Source organism: Prorops nasuta, unplaced genomic scaffold (assembly GCF_024137725.1).
Source record: "Prorops nasuta isolate Cenicafe-Biocafe unplaced genomic scaffold, Cenicafe_Pnas_1.2 PNAS00060, whole genome shotgun sequence".
NCBI lineage: Eukaryota > Metazoa > Arthropoda > Insecta > Hymenoptera > Bethylidae > Prorops > Prorops nasuta.
In genome coordinates, this window is record NW_027116857.1 from 324,132 (window position 1) to 343,942 (window position 19,811).

At 35.4% G+C, this 19,811-nt stretch overlaps 6 protein-coding genes across 10 annotated transcripts; 3 read left to right on the plus strand and 3 right to left on the minus strand.

Annotated features, from left to right (window-relative positions):
• Positions 1 to 1,038: 1,038 nt before the first annotated feature.
• Positions 1,039 to 3,408, plus strand: LOC136784548 (aminomethyltransferase, mitochondrial). Of its 2 annotated transcripts, XM_066745261.1 has the most exons (5): positions 1,044 to 1,598; positions 1,960 to 2,300; positions 2,403 to 2,722; positions 2,813 to 2,895; positions 2,965 to 3,408. In XM_066745261.1, the coding sequence occupies exons 1-5, from the start codon at positions 1,349 to 1,351 to the stop codon at positions 3,300 to 3,302; spliced, it is 1,332 nt and encodes a 443-aa protein (XP_066601358.1). In that variant the 5' UTR covers positions 1,044 to 1,348; the 3' UTR covers positions 3,303 to 3,408. The 2 variants fall into 2 exon arrangements, with proteins under 2 accessions (XP_066601356.1, XP_066601358.1); XM_066745259.1 differs by having other exon boundaries at positions 1,039 to 1,598; positions 2,813 to 3,408.
• LOC136784547 (cytochrome P450 6a2-like) lies at positions 2,864 to 5,591 on the minus strand. Of its 3 annotated transcripts, XR_010824425.1 has the most exons (4): positions 5,328 to 5,591; positions 3,417 to 5,246; positions 3,073 to 3,291; positions 2,864 to 3,000 (listed from the first exon to the last, which is right to left on the minus strand). XR_010824425.1 is itself a non-coding variant. In XM_066745258.1 (3 exons), the coding sequence occupies exon 2, from the start codon at positions 5,054 to 5,056 to the stop codon at positions 3,521 to 3,523; it is 1,536 nt and encodes a 511-aa protein (XP_066601355.1). In that variant the 5' UTR covers positions 5,057 to 5,246; positions 5,328 to 5,591; the 3' UTR covers positions 2,879 to 3,000; positions 3,494 to 3,520. The 3 variants fall into 3 exon arrangements, 1 of the variants encoding a protein (XP_066601355.1); XM_066745258.1 differs by lacking the exon at positions 3,073 to 3,291 and having other exon boundaries at positions 2,879 to 3,000; positions 3,494 to 5,246; XR_010824426.1 differs by lacking the exon at positions 3,073 to 3,291 and having other exon boundaries at positions 2,881 to 3,000.
• Positions 5,592 to 5,746: 155 nt separating this feature from the next.
• Positions 5,747 to 7,423, plus strand: LOC136784550 (GTP-binding protein 10 homolog). The gene is made up of 4 exons (XM_066745263.1): positions 5,747 to 5,950; positions 6,026 to 6,326; positions 6,407 to 6,625; positions 6,698 to 7,423. The coding sequence occupies exons 1-4, from the start codon at positions 5,912 to 5,914 to the stop codon at positions 7,300 to 7,302; spliced, it is 1,164 nt and encodes a 387-aa protein (XP_066601360.1). The 5' UTR covers positions 5,747 to 5,911; the 3' UTR covers positions 7,303 to 7,423.
• Positions 7,351 to 9,193, minus strand: Tcs4 (Threonyl-carbamoyl synthesis 4). Its single transcript, XM_066745262.1, has 6 exons — positions 9,026 to 9,193; positions 8,721 to 8,956; positions 8,383 to 8,641; positions 8,189 to 8,317; positions 7,770 to 8,126; positions 7,351 to 7,714 (listed from the first exon to the last, which is right to left on the minus strand). Exons 1-6 carry the CDS (start codon positions 9,047 to 9,049, stop codon positions 7,406 to 7,408), a joined length of 1,314 nt encoding a protein of 437 aa, XP_066601359.1. The 5' UTR covers positions 9,050 to 9,193; the 3' UTR covers positions 7,351 to 7,405.
• A 2,099-nt stretch (positions 9,194 to 11,292) lies between these two features.
• LOC136784543 (serine/threonine-protein kinase/endoribonuclease IRE1-like) lies at positions 11,293 to 15,812 on the plus strand. Of its 2 annotated transcripts, none has more exons than XM_066745250.1 (8): positions 11,293 to 12,620; positions 12,678 to 12,922; positions 12,995 to 13,323; positions 13,398 to 13,564; positions 13,638 to 13,924; positions 14,026 to 14,322; positions 14,387 to 14,751; positions 14,814 to 15,812. In XM_066745250.1, exons 1-8 carry the CDS (start codon positions 11,692 to 11,694, stop codon positions 15,183 to 15,185), a joined length of 2,991 nt encoding a protein of 996 aa, XP_066601347.1. In that variant the 5' UTR covers positions 11,293 to 11,691; the 3' UTR covers positions 15,186 to 15,812. The 2 variants fall into 2 exon arrangements, with proteins under 2 accessions (XP_066601347.1, XP_066601348.1); XM_066745251.1 differs by having other exon boundaries at positions 13,410 to 13,564.
• Positions 15,813 to 15,947: 135 nt separating this feature from the next.
• Positions 15,948 to 19,620, minus strand: LOC136784544 (ankyrin repeat domain-containing protein 27-like). Its single transcript, XM_066745253.1, has 3 exons — positions 19,336 to 19,620; positions 18,575 to 19,072; positions 15,948 to 18,458 (listed from the first exon to the last, which is right to left on the minus strand). Exons 2-3 carry the CDS (start codon positions 19,042 to 19,044, stop codon positions 16,211 to 16,213), a joined length of 2,718 nt encoding a protein of 905 aa, XP_066601350.1. The 5' UTR covers positions 19,045 to 19,072; positions 19,336 to 19,620; the 3' UTR covers positions 15,948 to 16,210.
• Between the last annotated feature and the right edge of the window lie 191 nt (positions 19,621 to 19,811).

Consider the following 19,811-nt stretch of genomic DNA (forward strand, 5'->3'; position numbering starts at 1 on the left):
TGTGGAGCATTAAGTATACTAGGGAAAAGCGTCGAGCAGAGTACGATTGAGGCAGAGAGGGACAAACGAAGGAAAAAAACGAAACGGTAGAAAAACAAAACGAACCTTGAGACAAACACATTACACGCTCACAGGGACACAGGCACACGTACAAAAAGCGTTGTAACAATTTTGCATCGATTGTATTGAGACACGAAACAGAAAGGGAGAGAGAGAGAGAGAGAGAGAGAGAGAGAGAGAGAGAGAGAGAGAATGTGTGTGTGCATTTGTTGTGCGACTGAGCGAAAGAATGTGTGGTCGAATGAGAGAGAGTGAGAGCCTGTATGTCGAAAAAGACGTTAAACGTCTTGAATAAACGTGAGAGAATATCAGCGCGAATCAGAGTGTATGAAGGATTGTTGGATTCAGGAAGAAGAGAGAGCAAGCCAAGTGAAAAAAGTGGAAGCTACAAACAATATGTACGAACAAACATTGATGCTGTCTTCGTTTTTTAAGGTCGTTTCTCCGTTCGACACGCTACTATAAATATTGACATTGTCATTCGATTACTAGCGACGATAATGATTATCATTACATTTACGAATCTCTATTATTATTATGACGACGATTATTATTATTATTATTATTACTATTGTCATTATTATCGCCATTTTATTATGGTCATTATTATCACGATTATTATTGCGATGACGATTATTACGATTTATTATTACTACAATCATTATTATTGCAATTATTATTATTATTATTATTATTATTACGTGGTACAATAAAAATTTAATAAGCATTTTCAAGTCTCGTGACTTAAACCATATACCCGATTACTGATAACGTTCCCTTATCGTCCACTCTTACTTGACACCTTGATCTCACTTACGCACGAAGCTTTTACTGATACTATTTCCTTGGTGTATATCTGTAGATAGGAAAATGTGCGTTTATAAATACAAGTTATCTTTTGAAAATTGGTCAGGGCTGTTTACAGTTTTTCTAGAAAATGTTCCAATTACAAATTTGAAAAGCGATAACCGGAAACGTCTTTGGCCTTTATTTATTACTTTAATAACGCGTAATAAATTTTGTGCGTTGAATGAAAATTTATCTTTATTTAAACTAATAAATTGTTGAAAATAATAAAACGAGTCGAATCTATTAGAAAAATGGATATTCGATAATGAAGAAAGTTAGTCTCCGGAGTGTAAGATGGTAGAGAAGAGTGAAATTCGGTTAATCCGAGTCTGATAGGAATATTGGGATGACCCAGAGTTCATCGCGCAGGAATTGTTCATGGAACGTGCGCGGCAACTGAAACTTAGTTTAGTACGAAATTGACAAGGAGCGGCAAACTATGATGCTCCGTCTTGGTACTCGAAACGGTCTAGCTCGACTGGAAAGCTTGGAGAATCACTGGAAAGGCTTGGAAAATCAATTCCCATCCGGTTTTTCCAAAGTTTTCAATCTTACGTCATATCCGAGATTTTCGGTCGATCGTACCTTTCCCACCTGTGGAATCACGTGGGTTCAAAAACGCTGGCTATCGTCCGTCACTGAGGAAGCGAGGAAAACTTGTTTGTACGATCTGCACGTGGAAAAACAAGGTAATTGTATACTTATAAAACATTTAGTTATCATAATTTTGATAACAACCAATCAATGGTAAACAGAATTTCTCAACTTATCTGTGATTATGCAACTGCACATTACTAAGTTTACATCAGTAACGCAAAAAAATACATTTTTTTTCTAATTAGAATCTGTGCTTACAACCAATTGTTCTTCTGAGTATACCCTTATATGTATAAGGACTGTCGATAGGTATATATAATATTAAAAACAACTTTGATATAATTCTGCCTTATAATGCACCTTTTACAGTATTATTATCGAAATTAAAACACTTCACTGTCACATATCTCATACAATTACGAGTTAAAAACAATAATACGAGTCAAATTGCAGGTAAAATAGTGAACTTCGCTGGATGGCTTTTACCCGTGCAATACAAAGATGCAATCGCAGCTTCTCATCAGCATACGAGAACATTCGCGTCTCTTTTCGACGTTGGCCACATGCTGCAGACTCGTGTAATTGGCAAGGATTCCGCAGATTTTCTTGAATCGTTAACCACCTGCGACTTGAAGAATCTGGGCCAAGGACAAGCTACTCTCACCGTCTTCACCAACGAAAACGGTGGGATCCTCGACGACCTCATCATTACCAAAAACCAGGAGGACGATTATTACGTAGTCTCCAACGCTGGTAGACGGGACGAAGACAGTAAATTGCTCTTGCAACAAAAGGTTCACCAATTATTTTTTCAATAAATCTTTATCAGTTTACACAAAAACTTCATACTTACCCTTTATCGTACCTCAACAATATAGTCATGATTTTAATTGCAGGATATCTTCAAGAATCAGGGTAAAAGTGTAAGCGTCGAGTTTCTGGATCCACTGGAGCAAGGACTGATTGCCCTTCAAGGCCCAACAGCTTTTGCAACTCTGCAGCCTTTGGTAAACATTGACCTCACAAAACTCAAATTTATGAGCAGCGTGGTGACCAATGCCTTTGACAGTGAAATCAGAATCTCTCGCTGCGGATACACAGGCGAGGATGGCTTTGAAATTTCTCTACCTGGAAAACACGCCATTAATATTGCACAAAAATTGCTGGAAAATCCTGACGTCAAACTAGCTGGGCTTGGTGCTAGGGACAGTTTAAGGTACACTTACTAAAATAATAATAACTCAAACGTGTGGATTCCATATCTTCAGTTATCTGTAATTATTTGCTTGCAATGATTAAAAAATAGATTAGAAGCTGGTCTTTGCCTGTACGGTCACGATATTGATGAAAATACTACACCAATCGAAGCTGCGCTAACTTGGCTCATTGGTGAGTTGTATGGATGTCAGTTTAAAGATGACAAATTTTTAATTATTAAATGTAATGCTATATTTGCAGCCAAACGAAGACGTGGTACGGCAGATTTTCCAGGAGCTGAAAAAATATTGTCGCAGATTAAGACTGGACCAACGAAGAGACGAGTGGGTTTGCTTTTGAGTCAAGGACCTCCAGCTAGAGAGGGTGCCGCCATATTGACACCTGAAGGCGAACGCGTGGGCAAAGTAACTTCCGGCGGTCCAAGCCCCACACTGGGTCGTCCAGTTGCAATGGGATATATACCACGAGATTTAGCGCAATCTGGACGTGGCGTATTGCTCGAAGTCCGTGGAAAAAATTACAAAGCCACAATAACAAAAATGCCTTTTGTAAAAACCAACTATTACACTGGCAAATAAACGACCATTATTTTTTATAATTTATTTGAATTTTATAATAACAGAAAAAGTAGGCGCTAACTCGTATATTAAACTGTGAGAAAACTGATAAAACCCTACTTTTAAAGTAATTACCATTAGAGTTGTATGGTTTGTAGATATGCACTGGAAAGTATTGTTCGCGTAAACCGAAAGCTCATTTATGTATTAACCTTTAGTTACTCTCGTATTCAATGTAGTTAAAATTCTTCCACGGCTCGTTTTATACAAATCCAGATTCCACCCACAGGATATGGCAAGAAGTAAGCTGGGTCCATTCGAAGTGGAACTTGGGTTTTTGTAGAAAGTTCAACAGCATAATTTCTGACGAATTGTGCCAAACAAGCTTTCACTTGTAACAAAGCATATCTCATACCGACGCAAATTCTTGGTCCTTCGCCGAATGGAAGATAGCTGAACTTTTTAATATCTGATTTTCTATCTGGACTGAATCTTTCTGGATCGAATTTCAGTGGATTTGTCCAATACTCTGGATCGGTATGCAAACTGGTAGCAGAGACTAGGATTTTCGTACCTTTCTCCACTCTCACTGACAAACCATCGTTTCCTCTTAGCACTGTGTCCTTAGAACACTGTTTCATGAAGGCACCAACACTGGGAGTTATTCTCAACGATTCGTTTATTACTTGGTCCATGTACGTCATATCTTTCAAGGCGTCATAAGTAATGGCGTTGCTGTGTTTGGCCATTACCGCCAAAACTTCCTCGCGGAGCTTCCGGTAAACATCCTGATTTGTAGCCAAGTGATAAGAGAGAAAACTAAGTGTGATACGAGATGTTTCGAAACCATCTAAAAAGAACGAAACCGCGTGAGACGCCAAAGAGTCCTCGTCAATCTCCTCCCCTTCCATTTTCTCAAAGTCGATCATCATTTGAAAGAAATCCTTTCTCTTGGTCTCTTCTGATCTTCTAGTTTTTATAATGTTTCTTACCGCTGTCCGGAAGAATAAATTAGAGTCTTCGGTTAAGAAGGTAACACCCAACAGTTTGTTCAACAATGGAAAACATACCACGAGATTCAACATAAAGCCCTTAAAAAAAGTAAGGTTAAACAGTCGATTTCCAATCTCCGTGAAAGACGACGAGTCTGTGTTTTCCTCGAAACATTTCCCCTCCAAGCCAAAGCCAATATTAGCCACACCCTCTGCAGTGAACCTTCCAAAGAAATCTTTAGCGGATACTTCAAGCTTCTTCTTTTCATCTAGTTGTTTGTCAACATACGCTTGGAACTTGTCGCACAACAATGATACTGTATGTGCCATAATCTTTAGTCTCATGCTTGAAAAAGCGAACGTTAAACGCTTTCTAGAATTAGACCATGGTTCTCCCAGGGTGAAAAAGGGATTTTTCAAGAGTAATGGATCATGATCGACATTTAGAGGAAAACAATTGATTTGGAAATTTCCGAATTCCGTTTGCATCACTGTTTTTACCAGATCCGGATCTCGTACGATTAAAGCTGGTACGTGCATGTCGAAAAATCCCACCATGCTGTAGTTTTTGTTCTCATCATATAATTTTTCTGACAAACCAAAAATACTGTACTTCAGCGTAAGGAAGGGGAACATGTTACCAAATATTGGAAGTAAACCGGAAGCTTGTGGTATGCCTCGCATTCGCCAATAATTCGTGCAATGTTCGTACTTCCAAAATAAATAGAATACACTTAAAGCAATTACCCCAAAAATAATGCCAAAGACTGCACTTAAATCCATGCTTGCAACTAGCTTTTATGAAACATAGTGACTTAAAATGCTTGTAGAAAGTAACTATATAGCCAATCCACTTAAAGTTAATTAAACGAATGTTTTATCATCATGACACTTATTAGCCTATTCGGTATATATGTATACATACGTGAATACCCACACAAAAACAAAGAAATAAGAACGCGTCACTGAATACCTGTAAGAAAAGTTGTTTAAACTGGCAAAAATATAGATAGATAGCCCCAGGCCCAGATAATATACCTATAAACATTCTTACCGTAATGTCACTGTGTTGAGATTGATGTGCTCATAATGAATAAGCCGATTCCCTGTTTTTCGTTCCATATTCGCGTTTAGTTTCCGAATCGGTACTGATAAAAAAATTATATAGCGTTGGCTTAAACGAAACTGTAATTTTTACGTTAGTGACGCCAGAATGATCATGTAGGGCATTGTAGGGAATGAGAAAGTAGGTTTTATTGCTTAAAAGAACAATTTAGAATCACTTATTCCAAAAATAATTTGTTACAAGACTAAGGTGGGCGATACTAAATGAACTCTCTATACTTTAGCCTATATTCAAAGTTTCTAATCCCTTTAAAATTCCCTTTATCATATGAGGGTATACTAGCACCATCTATGGACGAATACTTGCACTTTTTAAAACTTTTCGTTAAACATGTTTTACATTTTACATCTAATGAAAACAGTGGTTTTCATGTATTCGAAATAAAAGTCGTATGACTGTATTTATAAAATTTAAAAACATTTAAAACTATTTTAAATCTGAAAATATTTTATTAATTTGATGAGTATAAACATTTTTTTATAAACTATTCTTCTAATACAACCAGTGAAACGATGGTTTATTTAACACCATTTGTTGGTTATGCAGTAAAAGTAAGTACACATATAAAATTAAATTAGCATGTGAATGGGAAAGATTTATAAAGAAAAAGTTCGTGAATATCGTAGACATTCAAAAAAGGTGGAAAAACATTTCTGGACTCTTTGACACTTTATGTGAAAGCTGGCAATGGGGGAGCAGGACTGCCCCGTTATGGTGGAATAGGGGGATCTGGAGGAAATGTGTTTCTTGTTCCAAAAGAAGAAGCTAATCTTCTCAGTCTCAAAAAGAAAGCAACCATTAAACAGCATGCTGCAGGTAGCGGAGGTGATAGTAGTAGAAGAGGTATTATTGGAGAACCTGGTAAAGATTTGATGATAGAGGTTCCCTGTGGAGTATCTGTTTACTCTGAAAATGGGGTAAAATTAGGTAAATAAAACTTGCATCCTTTTATATTTGTCAACAACTCTAAAAGAGACTATATTAAGTTATGTTTTTAATTAATTTAGGTGAAGTAAATACAGATAATGACAAATTATTAGTAGCAAGAGGAGGTTTGGGAGGCCGTGAAGAAACTGGATTTTGTGGTGAAAAAGGTCAAGCTCATAGGATACTTCTAGATCTTAAATTAATTGCTGACGTGGGCTTAATTGGTTTCCCAAATGCTGGAAAGAGTACATTTTTAAAAGCAATGTCTAATGCTAAGCCAAAAATTGCTTCTTACCCTTGTATGTGCCTATTGTTTAAATATTCTATGAAATGATATTTTGTATTTTAGATTTATAAATATCATATTTCAGTTACAACCATAATGCCACAATTGGGAACAATAGTCTACAAAGATGGAAGATGTATTTCTGTAGCTGATTTACCTGGGTTAATAGAAGGAGCTCATAAAAATATTGGAATGGGACATACGTTTTTAAAGCATATACAAAGGACCAAACTATTAATATTTATTGTGGACATTCAAGGCTTTAGATTATCCCTTCAGCACAATTTTAGAAGCTGTTTAGAAACAATTGTCCTTTTGAATAAGGAGATAGAATTATATAAACCTGATTTACTCAATATGCCATGCATTCTCATTTTGAACAAAATGGACACAAATAATGCATCTCATATTTATGAAGAAATTAAATCTACTTTAAAAGATATGTCTAGCTTTGTAGATAAAATTGAAATGGACATAAGACCTGAAAAATTATTAACATTTGACCAAATTTTTAAAACAACTTTAAAAGATAGAAAAAGCAAAGAGCTAGTTGACATTAAAGAGTGTATTAGAAATGTGTTAGATAGTTTTGAAGAGAGAAAGAATTTTGAAAGTAATTGTATTACAGAAAAGGAATTATTGAACAAGATTAAAAATGAACTACGACTGAATATGCCAACTGCGATTTAATTTTATAATTTAAATGGTTTGCATAAGGTGTATGTAAATGCTCCTTCATTAATTTAATATAAAATTTATTCTGTACAATTGTATAAAACTGCTTATGAATATATTAGTTATTTTGAAAAAGTTGCTTTTCTATTTTAACCCATTTACATTTTATGTTTGCTTCTTCAACTCTGCCAGTCCAGTCGACACCTAGAGGGCACTCGGGTTGTATATCGCAACTTTCTATTACTGTTCTTTCCTTTATAACTCCTGCATTTGCCATCCACCTCTCCATCCCATTCCATGCAACCATAACGCCATTATCTGTACAAAGCCTAGGTGGAGTTCTAACAAATTTGTAATTCATTTCAGAACTTAAAATGCTTAAAGCTTTTGCTAAAAAATCATTACTGGCAGATCCCCCAGAAATTACCTGAAATTAATAACATCAAATTATGCTATTTAAAGTTACTAAAATAAGATCTAACCAGAGCTCTCTTATCCTTTGGAATCAGTTCATTCTCATCTAAAAACTGCATAGCCCTTTGAGTTCTATGACAAAGATGTAATGCAACTGCCAATTGAAAGCTGGCACAAAGATTGTATACACTAGGGATAACTTTATCTCCTTCAATATTATATGCTTTTTCTTCTCTTAAAATAAATCTGGTAGCATTGTTCCTAATTCCACTGAAACTGAACATGCAATTTTTATAGGAATTCATTGTTGAGCTGAATATAAATTGTTTAGGGTCTGTAGCTTTCTTTGCTGCATTTTCAATTGCCTGTCCTCCACTCAAAGTAGAATATTCTGGCATATTGGTTAACTTTAACTGCCTTGCAATCTATAAAAAATGCTATTGAATGTAACATAGTTTTAACCCTTCAAATAAAAACTTTCAATTACCTTATCAAATACTTCACCAACTGCATTGTCTAAAGTATTTCCAAGGACATAAAATTCATCAACATTGTTAACCAAAACTAACAAACTATGTCCTCCAGAGATTAAAAGGCTTAAAAATGGATAGTCAATCTAAAGAAAAGTATTAATAAATTGTTTGAATTCTATTCAGTCTAAATTGGCTCTAAAATATTAACCTGTTGTATTGACCTAGCAGTAAGCGCATGAGCTTCCATATGATGTATTGGTATAAGAGGTTTGTTTGCTTTTCTAGATAAATATTTAGCAAATGTTAAGCCTACCAAAAGAGACAATGGCAGACCTGGCTTTGTAGTAACTGCAATTGCATCAAGATTCCTTACTTGTAAATTTGCAGCTTTCAATGCAATTTCACAAATTTTCGTCAGGTTTTGCTTATGTAATGTCATTGCTAGAGGTGGCAAAATTCCCCCATGCCTGGCAGATTTTTAAAATCTATTTAAACTTTTACTTTATGATATAACAATAGTAAATTTTAAACCTTTGAAATTATCACTTTAAGTGTATAAGATGTTGTGAATGATGAGATTCCCCTAAAACTTCTCCTTTATTATTTACAATTGCACATCCACTATCATCACAGCTAGTTTCAATTCCCAATATTAAAGCTGGTCTTTGAAAAGTTATCCACCTTTTATAGCTATTCGCTACATTTCTAATTTTACAACTAAATTTTGATTGTATTGACAGCTGACATATCGATGATTTTTGACAAATATATGGTGTATAACACTAAAATATGCATATTGGAATTAACCTCTAATCATATATTTACAACAGTAAAGTTTAAAATAGTACCACCTGTAATGCGTTTTGTAATATCATATTTACTTATTGCATAAAAATAACCTGTATAAATTACTTTCTGTAAAAAAAAATATTTAATATTAACTTTTTAATCAGTTCTAAATAGGAAAAGCATATATTGGGAGTTATATGCAAAACCAAAAGTAAATAGAAAGCAGCAGAATTTTCAGCAGAAGCAGAATCAAAAAGAATAGAAAGTGCAACTCAGCTGAGAGAGAGAGAAGCACGTCGAAAGCACCGCCTGTCGGTGCCGAAGCCAATCACGATAATTGAATTCCGTCTTCCGGCCACATTGCGGGCACATTGTCAGTTGCCGCCAGTTGCCGCGAACGCGCGAAGTGCTTGTGTGGTCAAGGATAACAGTTTCAAAAACTCTCATAACCTGTAATTGACATTATTTTTATTTTGAAGCTAGAATATAGAGTGAAATTAATTCAATAAGAATTAATATAATAAAGTAATCTTTGTTTTCTTTGTTTCAGTGAGAGACCTTATTTTAAAGTGTAAGTGCGCGATCGAAAATCCTTGTCAAACCATAGCTGTGTTTTATTTAGCAAAAAGTTGCTACACTTTTTACACTTTGTGCACTTTTTAAGTTGTCAACTTATACAATGGACAAAGACAGAAATACGGAAAGTGTAGAAAAGTGTTAAAAGTATAGCTAAATAAAACTCAGCTCATGACAGTTTAAAACTTCCGCGTCGCGCAGGGAAATTTGAAAATCCGTATCGCGTAGTGTTTTTTAAAAATTCGCATCGTGTACGGTAATATTTAAAAGAACCGCATCGCATAGTCCTACCATTTATAAAATTCGCGTCACGTGTAGTGCCGTTTTAAAGTGAATTTTTCGCGAGTGAATTTCTTCCGCGTCTTCATCGCCACCCCCATCGCATCCTGCAGATGTATCATCGATGGAATTTCGCCGAATGAGTGAGTCCCACGAGTAAAACCGTGGAAATTTTTTAATTAACCAAAGAATGACAGAAAACCTACCGATAGGTTCCAGTCTGTTCTTCTTCGGTTAATATAATTTTTTATTTTTTTTGTACGTTTTTCATGTTCGTGATTGCGACTGTATATATTTTGCGTATGTTTTTTTTTTAGCTTTAGCTTTTCGAAATAGGTAGGCCCTTTAGGTTTGCGTATTGAGTAGGCATTATATTATAGCTTTCGGTGTTAGGTAGGCCTTCTTTTTCAGGTTCTTCATTGGCTGTCGTCAGATAAAGCGGATCAAGAGGAAAAGCGTCTAAAAATGCGATGATCGTTAATCGGCATGTGATTGATTGCATGTTAATATATAGACAGAGACACCGATTCACTTATTTGTCTGTTTTTGTCTATTAACAACCAATTATACATATATGGATTGTCGGCAATCGCATTTGTAGAAGCTTTCATCCTGATCCACTATTTCTGGCGATCCTTGTAGACATGTAGACTTTACAAATTCATCGTTTCGATTGTTTAAAACTATAATCGATGTAACTACCAATCCTATTTTTTTATTTTCAGTAATTTTTAATCAAATAAAAAGATTAATGTTTTATTAGTTTCTGTAAATTAATCTAAATATCGGAACGTTGAATTTTTAGAGTATATATTAACGATTAAAATGACACCTCAATAAATACAATGGAACGAAATATTAATATTGTTTAAAAGAAAAACTAAGTTCTAAAAAGGAATGAAAAAGTACAGACAAAATATTGGTATCCGATGCGAATATAAAAGTGAAAATTTTTGTTTTACATCCGGTTTAGACTATGCTATTTTATATTTATGCATTAAAAATTCATTTAAAAACAGAAATTTGTTTGTTTAAATCTAAGCATGTCTGATTAGTGCAGCAGAGCAGATATCTAAAGTGATAACTATTTTGACTGCTGAAGTGCTGAGTGTATGTCGCTGATTGACTGGATTCTGATTGACTGACAATGGAGATGTTCAGAAACCTTACGGCTAAGACAGTGCTGCCTTAACGGTACGCTTTCTGAACACGACCGTTCTCATCAGCCAATTAGCATCGAACTAGATTTGTCCAACATTTTGTGACGTTATTTGTGTATAAGCCGGTATAGCCGGCGATGGCTGCGTTCGTTTATTAACTGCGAGTACTAAAACTCTACAATGTATGTCACGTAAAATATAGGTTTTCAGTACTGGCAGTACAAAACGAACTCAGCTGATGTCAGCGATATACCCGCTTATACACAAATGACGTCACATGAACGAAACAAAATGTCGGACAGCTTCCTTCCCGTTAATAGATTTTGTAATAACCTTAAAACTCAAAACCACCCACTACAACCTGTCATTATAAAGAAGCACACGAACGATATTATTACTTCAACAGTTGGTTAGACAGTTATACTAGTTAGATTGAAATTTTAACGATAAATCTTAATAAATGAGAAGAAGAAAGAAGTGAAAAGATTTAATAATGGCTTTATAAAAAGTTATTTTTATAGTTGTTGATACGCAGTAAGGCATTTTTGTCTGTCGAGAAGTACACAAAAAATGATGCAATATTTCTATTACCGGATATTATTCCGAAATTACGTATACTTATGTATAGAAAGTGGAAAGCTCTTTAAATTTTGATATTATTTTGATCCACAATAATAAATGTACTTCAGGTATTGTATGGAGCCCAGATTTTTATGGGATATTTACGCCCCCAAAGGGGTATTTCGTATATTAATATTGTTAATTCAAATATGGGTTGCATTATTAAAATAAATATTAGCACCCTGCTTGCTAAAATGCAAGTATTTACAATTGTAATTTTTGTAACGGGCCTATTGGCCTGTTCTGGAACTGAGGATAATGATAGTACCAGCCTGGTCTCAGAACAAGATGATTCTTTACTTATTTTATCAACTCTAAGTGGTTCACTTGTTGGTGTAGGACAAAGATCTGGTGATATAAGATGGAGACAGGATGATGAACCAGTAGTCAAAGTACCTGTTGATATATCGCAATCATCCATGCCAATGTTTTTGCCAGATCCAAAGGATGGTTCCCTATATTTATTTGGGACAGATACAGAAGCATTAAAGAAATTACCATTTACCATTCCTGAATTAGTAGCCAGTAGCCCATGCAGAAGTAGTGATGGAATATTGTACACAGGAAGAAAAACTGACACTTGGTTTAGTGTAGATCCTATAACTGGTGAAAGAGAACAGTTATTAGGTTTTGACAAAGTGGAAAATACATGCCCACTAAAAACACAAGATGCTATTTTTGTAGGAAGAACAGAATATAATATAATTATGGTTGACAGTAAACATAAGGAAAAAAAGTGGAATGTAACGTTTTATGATTATTCTGCTGCAAAAATGGAAGCAGATGGAACAGATAATTATGATCTTGTTCATTTTACAACAAGTTCCACTGGCAGAATTGTCACGCTTGACAGAAGATTAGGTGTTATTCTATGGGAATTAGATCTAGGAAGTCCAGTAATTGCAGCATACACAGTAAACAATGATGGATTAATAGCAGTTCCTTTTACCAGTATTGCAGAAGCTACTTTGGATCTGTTATTAGATCATTTTGAAATAAAATCCAGTGATATTCAACTATAGTAAGCATCCTGTTATAATTTATAAATGTATACCTATTGATGAACTCTTTTTTTCAGTCCTACTTTATACATTGGCCAGCACAGATATGGCTTATATGCATTACCTTCTTTGGTTGATTCAACAACAGCTACAATTTCAAGTAAATCAAGCTTTCTTTTACTAGAAGGTCCTGTAGTGATCCCAGATCTTCAGAGAAATAATCGTGCTCCTCTGCCTGGCGATCATGTATTTATTGAAGATATTAATCCTGCTGACGAAAGCTATCAGAGCATTGTGGAAGGGAAAAGTATTATTACTCTAGGTAAATAATAAATAAGGGATTTATATATTTAATAGATTTTTATTTACTTATTCATTCAAATTTATTCAAAAGGTCACTACAAAATTCCAAAAGAATATCAATCACAAAATCAACCATTGCAAATTACGGGTCGATCTGATCCTGTAATAGAAACAAGATCCTTTTTATTAAACGCTACAAAAAAACCTGTCACCCTGGAAGTGGAGGAAATAAAAAATAAGACAATGGAGTCTCGTCAGTGGCGAAGAACAATTGCTACGACGTACCATGCCAGTAAAAAATGGTTAAACCAACAAGAAAATAAAGGTCTAAAGTTGGCATTGATTATCCTAATGGGTTGTGTGGTTGCTATGTTCTGGTATATTAAAGCGCAGTTTAAGGAATTCCAACAATTCTCCCAAGTAAGTTATAACATGAGAAAGCAAAAAAAAGATTTTCAATGTTACTGCTTTCGGGTATGTATTTTTAAATGTAGAATCATGATCAGGGTTCCAGAGAAAACAGCCATACGAGCTCCAACGGTAGAAACGGAAATGTTGTTATTCCTGAGGATGTAGGGGAAGGCCTAGTGAGGGTTGGGAAAATCACTTTCAGTACTGGCGAAGTTCTAGGAAAAGGTTGTGAAGGGACTTTTGTTTACAAGTAAGTTTTCAATAAATCAAATTGGTTGTCTTTATAAAAACTAATTAAATATTTTTATTGAAAATTTGTTAAGAGGGGAGTTCGATGGAAGATCAGTAGCTGTAAAGCGTTTACTTCCCGACTGTTTCACTTTTGCCGATCGAGAGGTTGCACTCCTGAGAGAATCAGACGCTCATGCGAATGTAGTTCGATATTTCTGTACAGAACAAGACAGAATGTTCAGGTATATCGCATTAGAGCTCGCAGAAGCCACTCTCCAAGATTACGTGGCTGGAAGATACAACAAATCAAAAATATCCGTAAAAAATATTTTGAGACAGGCAACTTCTGGCTTGGCACATTTGCATTTCCTAGATATCGGTAAATAATTTATAAATGCTATTAAATTTAATAATTTAATTAATATAAACGCTGCCTCGTATTTATCGCAGTAAAAATATTTAACGATTTTTTATGGACAGTTCACAGAGATATAAAACCACATAACGTCCTATTATCGGTGCCTGGGCCACGTGGAGAAGTTCGTGCGATGATATCAGACTTTGGCCTCTGCAAGAAACTGCAGCTTGGTCGAGTCTCATTTTCACGAAGATCTGGCATAACCGGAACTGACGGCTGGATAGCACCAGAAATGTTAAACGGAGAAAGAACCACCTGTGCTGTTGATGTGTTCTCTCTCGGATGCGTGTTTTACTACGTTCTTTCCGAAGGGAAACATCCATTTGGCGATCCACTCAGAAGACAAGCTAATATTCTATGTATGCCTTTTAACTTTTCTTAACCGAATTTTATTCGATTTTATTAATAATCTGGGTCCATTAGGTGGCGAAAGCAATTTAACCGCACTGAATGGTCTAAGCAGTAGTGAAAAAGAGTTGGCATTAATCCTTATTAAGTCCATGATTTCGCGTGATCCTTCGGATAGACCACCAGCAAGTGCGATTTATAGTTTTCCAATTTTTTGGGAGAATGCCCATGTTTTGAGTTTCTTTCAAGATGTTAGCGACCGAGTGGAAAAAGACGACGCAAATAGTCCAGCACTACGCGCATTGGAGGCAGCAGGTATGCGGGTTATTCAGGGTGATTGGAGATGTCACATCGATCATGAGGTCGCTACTGATCTAAGAAAATACAGAAGCTATCGCGGAGAAAGCGTTCGAGACCTTCTCCGAGCTCTCAGAAACAAAGTAAGTTAAAAATATTGATATATGTGATCAGCTGTATTATTAAATTAAATTTATTCTTTCAGAAACATCACTACCGGGAATTAACTCCAGAAGCTCAAGAAAGCCTAGGAGAAATTCCTGAAAAGTTCACAGAGTACTGGCTGTCTAGATTCCCTTGTTTGTTATCCCACGTTTGGTGTGCCATGCAGAATTTTAGAGCCGAGCCAACTCTGAGAAGTTACTATCATGATATTTATAAGTTTAGTTATGAATACGAGGGTGAGGTACTTGAAGATATTACGTACCGTGGACCCACTGCACCTCAGCCTAATTGGAGAGTACGAGAGACAATCGATTGGAGCCCTAATAGGACGAGATATCGTGGACAACGTAGAAAGCAAGAGAAAAAGAAAAACGAGGAGCCACTTGAATGGACTCTGCCCCCTACTAATTAAATAATTATTTCCATAAGGAGACTGAGGTAATGATTTTCTGTTTCTCACAAGGTTTTAACATTTGTAAATTTCTTTCGAAATGTATAAGTTCTAAATTTTTCTGACAGTTCAAGCTTAATTTTTATATTGTATACACTAGCTGCACAGATTTTTCCCGCTTTTTTTGTCTTATATTTATTATCGGATTTTCCCTTTCCTTTTGCAATCTGACTTATTCTTTACTCATTTCGCACAATGGACCAAAAGTAAATGTATAGCAGTAGATAAATAATGTATTACTAAAAATCCCAGGAGAGTATAAAAGAAAAAGCACTCTTAATTGAGCTTAGGAATTAAGTTTAAATATTACACTAATTTTAACTGACTTGTGATACTTTTTCTGTTAAATAGTAATTTATACAGAAACGTGCATATGTGTATAATTTATAATCATATTTGTGATTGAAGTGGGTTATGGTGGTTTTTGGAAGTTTTGGTTTTAAGCACAAAAGGCATAATTATAAAATCACCTTAAAAAATATATTCTATACTCCGTCGCTAACTAAGTACTACAGGTATGATACAATTGTAAATTAAAAGTATATTGTTATATATTGTAAATATATATATATGTTTTAAATAAATATTTTACATAAGCATAAATTAGTAAGGGCCGTAGTACAAAGTTCGTGACCTAAAAAGTTATGTGAAAATACACGCATGTGTCATTTTCAAAATATTTGTATTAGTGGAATGTAAAAGAAAATATATATGTATAACAGATCCTTAGGATATGATACGATACGATATTGTCAACCTCTCGTCTAATGAGATTTTATTACAACCAGACATCACTATACTCTGTATATTTATAATAAATTGGAGCAACTAGAATTTTAAATACAATCATGAAGTGTTAACAATTTTGATAAGTTTTTAACACCAAACATTAAATTTTGTATATGTACAACAAAATCTTTTATGACTAGGAATTTCAATAAAGTTACAGATTTCTACTAAATAAATTTTTGTTTAGATGATTTTTGTCATTCTATATGCAAAGAATTCTTTTTCAATAGTTTATAAATAGATGAGTCACAAATATCTGAAGTTTTTTTTTCAATAACTTGAAGGGCAGTTAAGCCATAATTATTACAAAATTTGGGGTTCGCTCCGTACCTCAATAAACACTCGACGAGTTTCATATTTTCAGTTTTTACAGCCAGATGCAGAGGGGTATCACCACAATGGTCCTTGGCATTAACATCACAGGTAGAACAGTTTAAGAGGACCTTCACAACTTGTATTCTATTATCAGTACAGGCCATGTGTAGAGGAGTTTTACCATCCTTGGTTACAGCATTAATGTTAGCTCCAGCATCTAACAGCAATTGAACAATTTCCACACATCCAACATTACTTGCTGCATGCAGAGCGGTTTCCCCATTACAATTACAGGCATTGATTCCAATGGCAGGAACCCTCTGCTGCTTTTCTAAAGACTCGTCTAATGAGGTACAGCGATCACAATCACATAAGGGATGACAATAGGCTTTAGATGGCGTGCTTCTAGTTCCTTGGCTATTCAATCCTAAATAGTAACATGCCAGTCTTATATCTTTTTCATTTATAGCTGATAGCAATCTCTCTATGGTATGCTTATTACGTGGAATATTTTCAACTTTATCTTGAGTCCCGTTTAAACTTTCAGGACGCGAGAGCTGAGGTAAAGGGTAGAGAGTACGATGAATGGGTCCAGAATTATTTTGAGAATTAGCGTGTTCAAGAAGCTCTGCCACGTGAACACTATGGGCGACTGCCAAAGGTGTCTGACCTCTTTTATTGGTTGCTCTGCAGTGTGCACCATATTCTAGTAGTATGCCAACTATTCCGGCATAACCCCATTTGGCTGCATGATGAAGAGGAGTATCCCCATTAATGTTTGCAGAACTGGTATCCAACGGTATCCTAGTTTGTTCAGCAAAATATAGCAGAGCTTTAACACAACCTTCATGACCGTGATCGGATGCTAGATGAAGAGGAGTATTTTTTCTAGTATCGGCTATCGTAGGATCAGCATTAGCGTGTAGGAGTAACAGTACTGTATTCTGATGACCTCTCATACACGCTGAATGCAAAGCGGTAAAACCCTCAGCGTCCACTTCGCTCGTATTTGCACCATTATTTAACAAAAAATCAACAATCTTTACGTGGCCGCATAAAGCAGCCAAGTGCAGTGGTGCCAGACCCCTGTCATCCCTTGAATAAACTGTAGGCCAATTAGAGTGACGATTCCAGGCTAATCTCTTCTCGCAGGACTCGCAAGTGCATAAAGGATGGCACAGATTAATTTCCTCCTTAGGCAAGGAAGATTTTTTCGTCAGTATTCTCTCCACCTCGTTCAAATCATCCATTCTTATACAACGAAATAGATATCTCAAGGTCACCTCACTTTGGACATTTGCTTTAAAGATTTGAGAAAGATCAAGCTCCTCCACTATGTCCTCGGAGCCTGTAGTTGTTCTGAGGACGTCCGATCTTACGTGTTCTACTGCTGCTTCTAAAGATGTCAATAAAAATCCAGCTTCATCAGTTTCGTAAATTGAATTTGCAGAGAATCTAAAGTGTTTCATAAAAGCTAACTGGGCTGTCCAATTGGGCAATCCAGCTTTTATTACAAGGTATATAAGTACTGGCAACAAATCGTCCGATGACATGGAAGAAATTCCTTGAGAAATGTATCTAACTGATCTTTTTAAGCACTCTATTTTTCCCAAGACTGTTGTAAAGCTGTTTAGTCGAGATAGCTCTAGTTTTCCTCTATGAACGCCATCGAACAAATCGGATCTAATACCTAAGTCTGTTAATTGCAACTCATACAAGTTTTTTATTATTTTGTTTAAGCTAGCATCCTCAAAAGCTGTACAAGCAGAGACTGATTTGGAAAGAAGCTTCCTTAAACCATGCAGGATGTAGGTCTCTATGGCTATTTTTACATTTTGTAAGATGTGTCGGTCGCTAGTGGTTCTCTCCCTAAGTCTAATGTCCTTTAAAATTATCCTAAGACCAGTTGCATATAGAGATCCAATAGCATCCCTTTGTTCTTGCAAAGTTTTACTCTCAAAATCTGTTTGAGAGCATTCAAATGATTTAATTTCAGATTCCAACTCCTTAAGAATGGTTTTCTCCAGAATCTCTGTCCAAAGAAAATCTAAACACTCCCGTAAATTAGTGACTGTTCCCAAAAAGTCGTTTGACGTTAAAGTACCTTGCTCCAGAGGATGCTCTATACACCTATGGGTTATAATAATTTCATTAGTACCTAGGAAACATTCTATTCTAAGCTTACCTAATGATAATAAATTTTGTTTTAAATATCTTATGTCAATCAAATTCTATTACATTCTTACCATATCCGATATTTTCTCCTGTCCGAAGTATAGAATGTTTCTTCAAACAGTAAATGTGCTGAGTAGGATTTGGCAATGTCATACTCAACAGTGAGAACTCTGTTGGCTAATTTGACTTCTTTTCCATTTAATGTTTGAAAATGAGTGGTATTAGAATCCTTGTCACGTGGGATTAAAATATGTTCAAAAAAGTCATTCTCCAAAAAGCCACCCTTTGTGAAGCTTCCTCTGCGAGGAACACAAATGATCCAACCTTCACTGGTAGCTTTCTGGAAAGTAGATAAATAATCTTTCTTCAGCTCCTGAAGGAAAGGATTTTCCGATAAATCCTCGTCGTAATTGGCTTCCATAATTAGATTCCATGAATCTTGGCAATAACCAAATGTGCTGATTGGATGAATCCTTCCATGTAATAAATATCTAGCCGGTATAAGGATACAAAGTAAACTTTCTGAGACATCTCGACACATGGAAGTTCCAATGCCAATAAAAATGATACTACAAGAAAAATATAATTATTACATTGATTGTAATCACATATATAAGATACGAAATATTTTTATTCGAAGTCTAATGCCTTTCCTTAAATTATTGATGTGTGTTTTAGAAAAATAATACAAGAACTGAGATAAAGAATGAATAAAAATACTCCACTCATTCGTTGAGAAGAGCCAATACCCACTCCAACTGTATAAACTATATTGACAGATAAACGATTGGATGGCCTTAACCTAACCTATAATATCTGCACTCACACTTACCATTAGTAATAGCAGTAACAGCAGCATCCGGATTGTCAAGTAGTCAAGTTTCAACTTTAATGACTTGCTGTGCAGGAATTTTAATTCCACCAATAGCTTAGACAGCTGTGACCACATCTAATGTCATCCATGAATGATGAATGTGGTGTGAAAAACGAGTAACTGCAGTACAATAACAAATCATCGTCTGCTGAATAATCTGACAGCATAAGCCATAAGTATTGCATTTTGACTGGCCAGATCGGCCAGATTACACATCTGAGTCATCTGACACGCGCAAAGGTACCCATGCCGCCATATTTAAAACTTTACCATTCATTCAAATCGCTGATTTAGCGAAACTCAAGTTTATCCAAAACAAACCTTAATTAAACTCGCAATCGAATCTGAAAAATATTCCATTACGCGTGTCATGCAATCTCTTTTACCGGCAGATAGTTAAGGATTATTATAGACATAAATATTTCAAGGCAAAA

What these genes read in the sequence shown, in the direction of transcription:
- LOC136784548 (XM_066745259.1), top strand. Translation starts at nt 1,349, where the DNA reads ATGATGCTCCGTCTTGGTACTCGAAACGGTCTAGCTCGACTGGAAAGC. An exon ending in TCTGCACGTGGAAAAACAAG is followed by an intron (nt 1,599 to 1,959) that starts GTAATTGTATAC and finishes GTCAAATTGCAG; the next exon opens with GTAAAATAGTGAACTTCGCT. An exon ending in AATTGCTCTTGCAACAAAAG is followed by an intron (nt 2,301 to 2,402) that starts GTTCACCAATTA and finishes TTTTAATTGCAG; the next exon opens with GATATCTTCAAGAATCAGGG.
- LOC136784547 (XM_066745258.1), bottom strand. Translation starts at nt 5,056, where the DNA reads ATGGATTTAAGTGCAGTCTTTGGCATTATTTTTGGGGTAATTGCTTTA.
- LOC136784550 (XM_066745263.1), top strand. Translation starts at nt 5,912, where the DNA reads ATGGTTTATTTAACACCATTTGTTGGTTATGCAGTAAAA. An exon ending in TTGTTGGTTATGCAGTAAAA is followed by an intron (nt 5,951 to 6,025) that starts GTAAGTACACAT and finishes TGAATATCGTAG; the next exon opens with ACATTCAAAAAAGGTGGAAA. An exon ending in AAAAATTGCTTCTTACCCTT is followed by an intron (nt 6,626 to 6,697) that starts GTATGTGCCTAT and finishes ATCATATTTCAG; the next exon opens with TTACAACCATAATGCCACAA.
- Tcs4 (XM_066745262.1), bottom strand. Translation starts at nt 9,049, where the DNA reads ATGATATTACAAAACGCATTACAG. An exon ending in CAACATCTTATACACTTAAA is followed by an intron (nt 8,642 to 8,720) that starts GTGATAATTTCA and finishes AAAATCTGCCAG; the next exon opens with GCATGGGGGAATTTTGCCAC. An exon ending in CTGCTAGGTCAATACAACAG is followed by an intron (nt 8,318 to 8,382) that starts GTTAATATTTTA and finishes ACTTTTCTTTAG; the next exon opens with ATTGACTATCCATTTTTAAG.
- LOC136784543 (XM_066745250.1), top strand. Translation starts at nt 11,692, where the DNA reads ATGGGATATTTACGCCCCCAAAGGGGTATTTCGTATATTAATATTGTT. An exon ending in GAAAAGTATTATTACTCTAG is followed by an intron (nt 12,923 to 12,994) that starts GTAAATAATAAA and finishes TTTATTCAAAAG; the next exon opens with GTCACTACAAAATTCCAAAA. An exon ending in AATTCCAACAATTCTCCCAA is followed by an intron (nt 13,324 to 13,397) that starts GTAAGTTATAAC and finishes TTTTAAATGTAG; the next exon opens with AATCATGATCAGGGTTCCAG.
- LOC136784544 (XM_066745253.1), bottom strand. Translation starts at nt 19,044, where the DNA reads ATGTGTCGAGATGTCTCAGAAAGTTTACTTTGTATCCTTATACCGGCT. An exon ending in AGGAGAAAATATCGGATATG is followed by an intron (nt 18,459 to 18,574) that starts GTAAGAATGTAA and finishes TATAACCCATAG; the next exon opens with GTGTATAGAGCATCCTCTGG.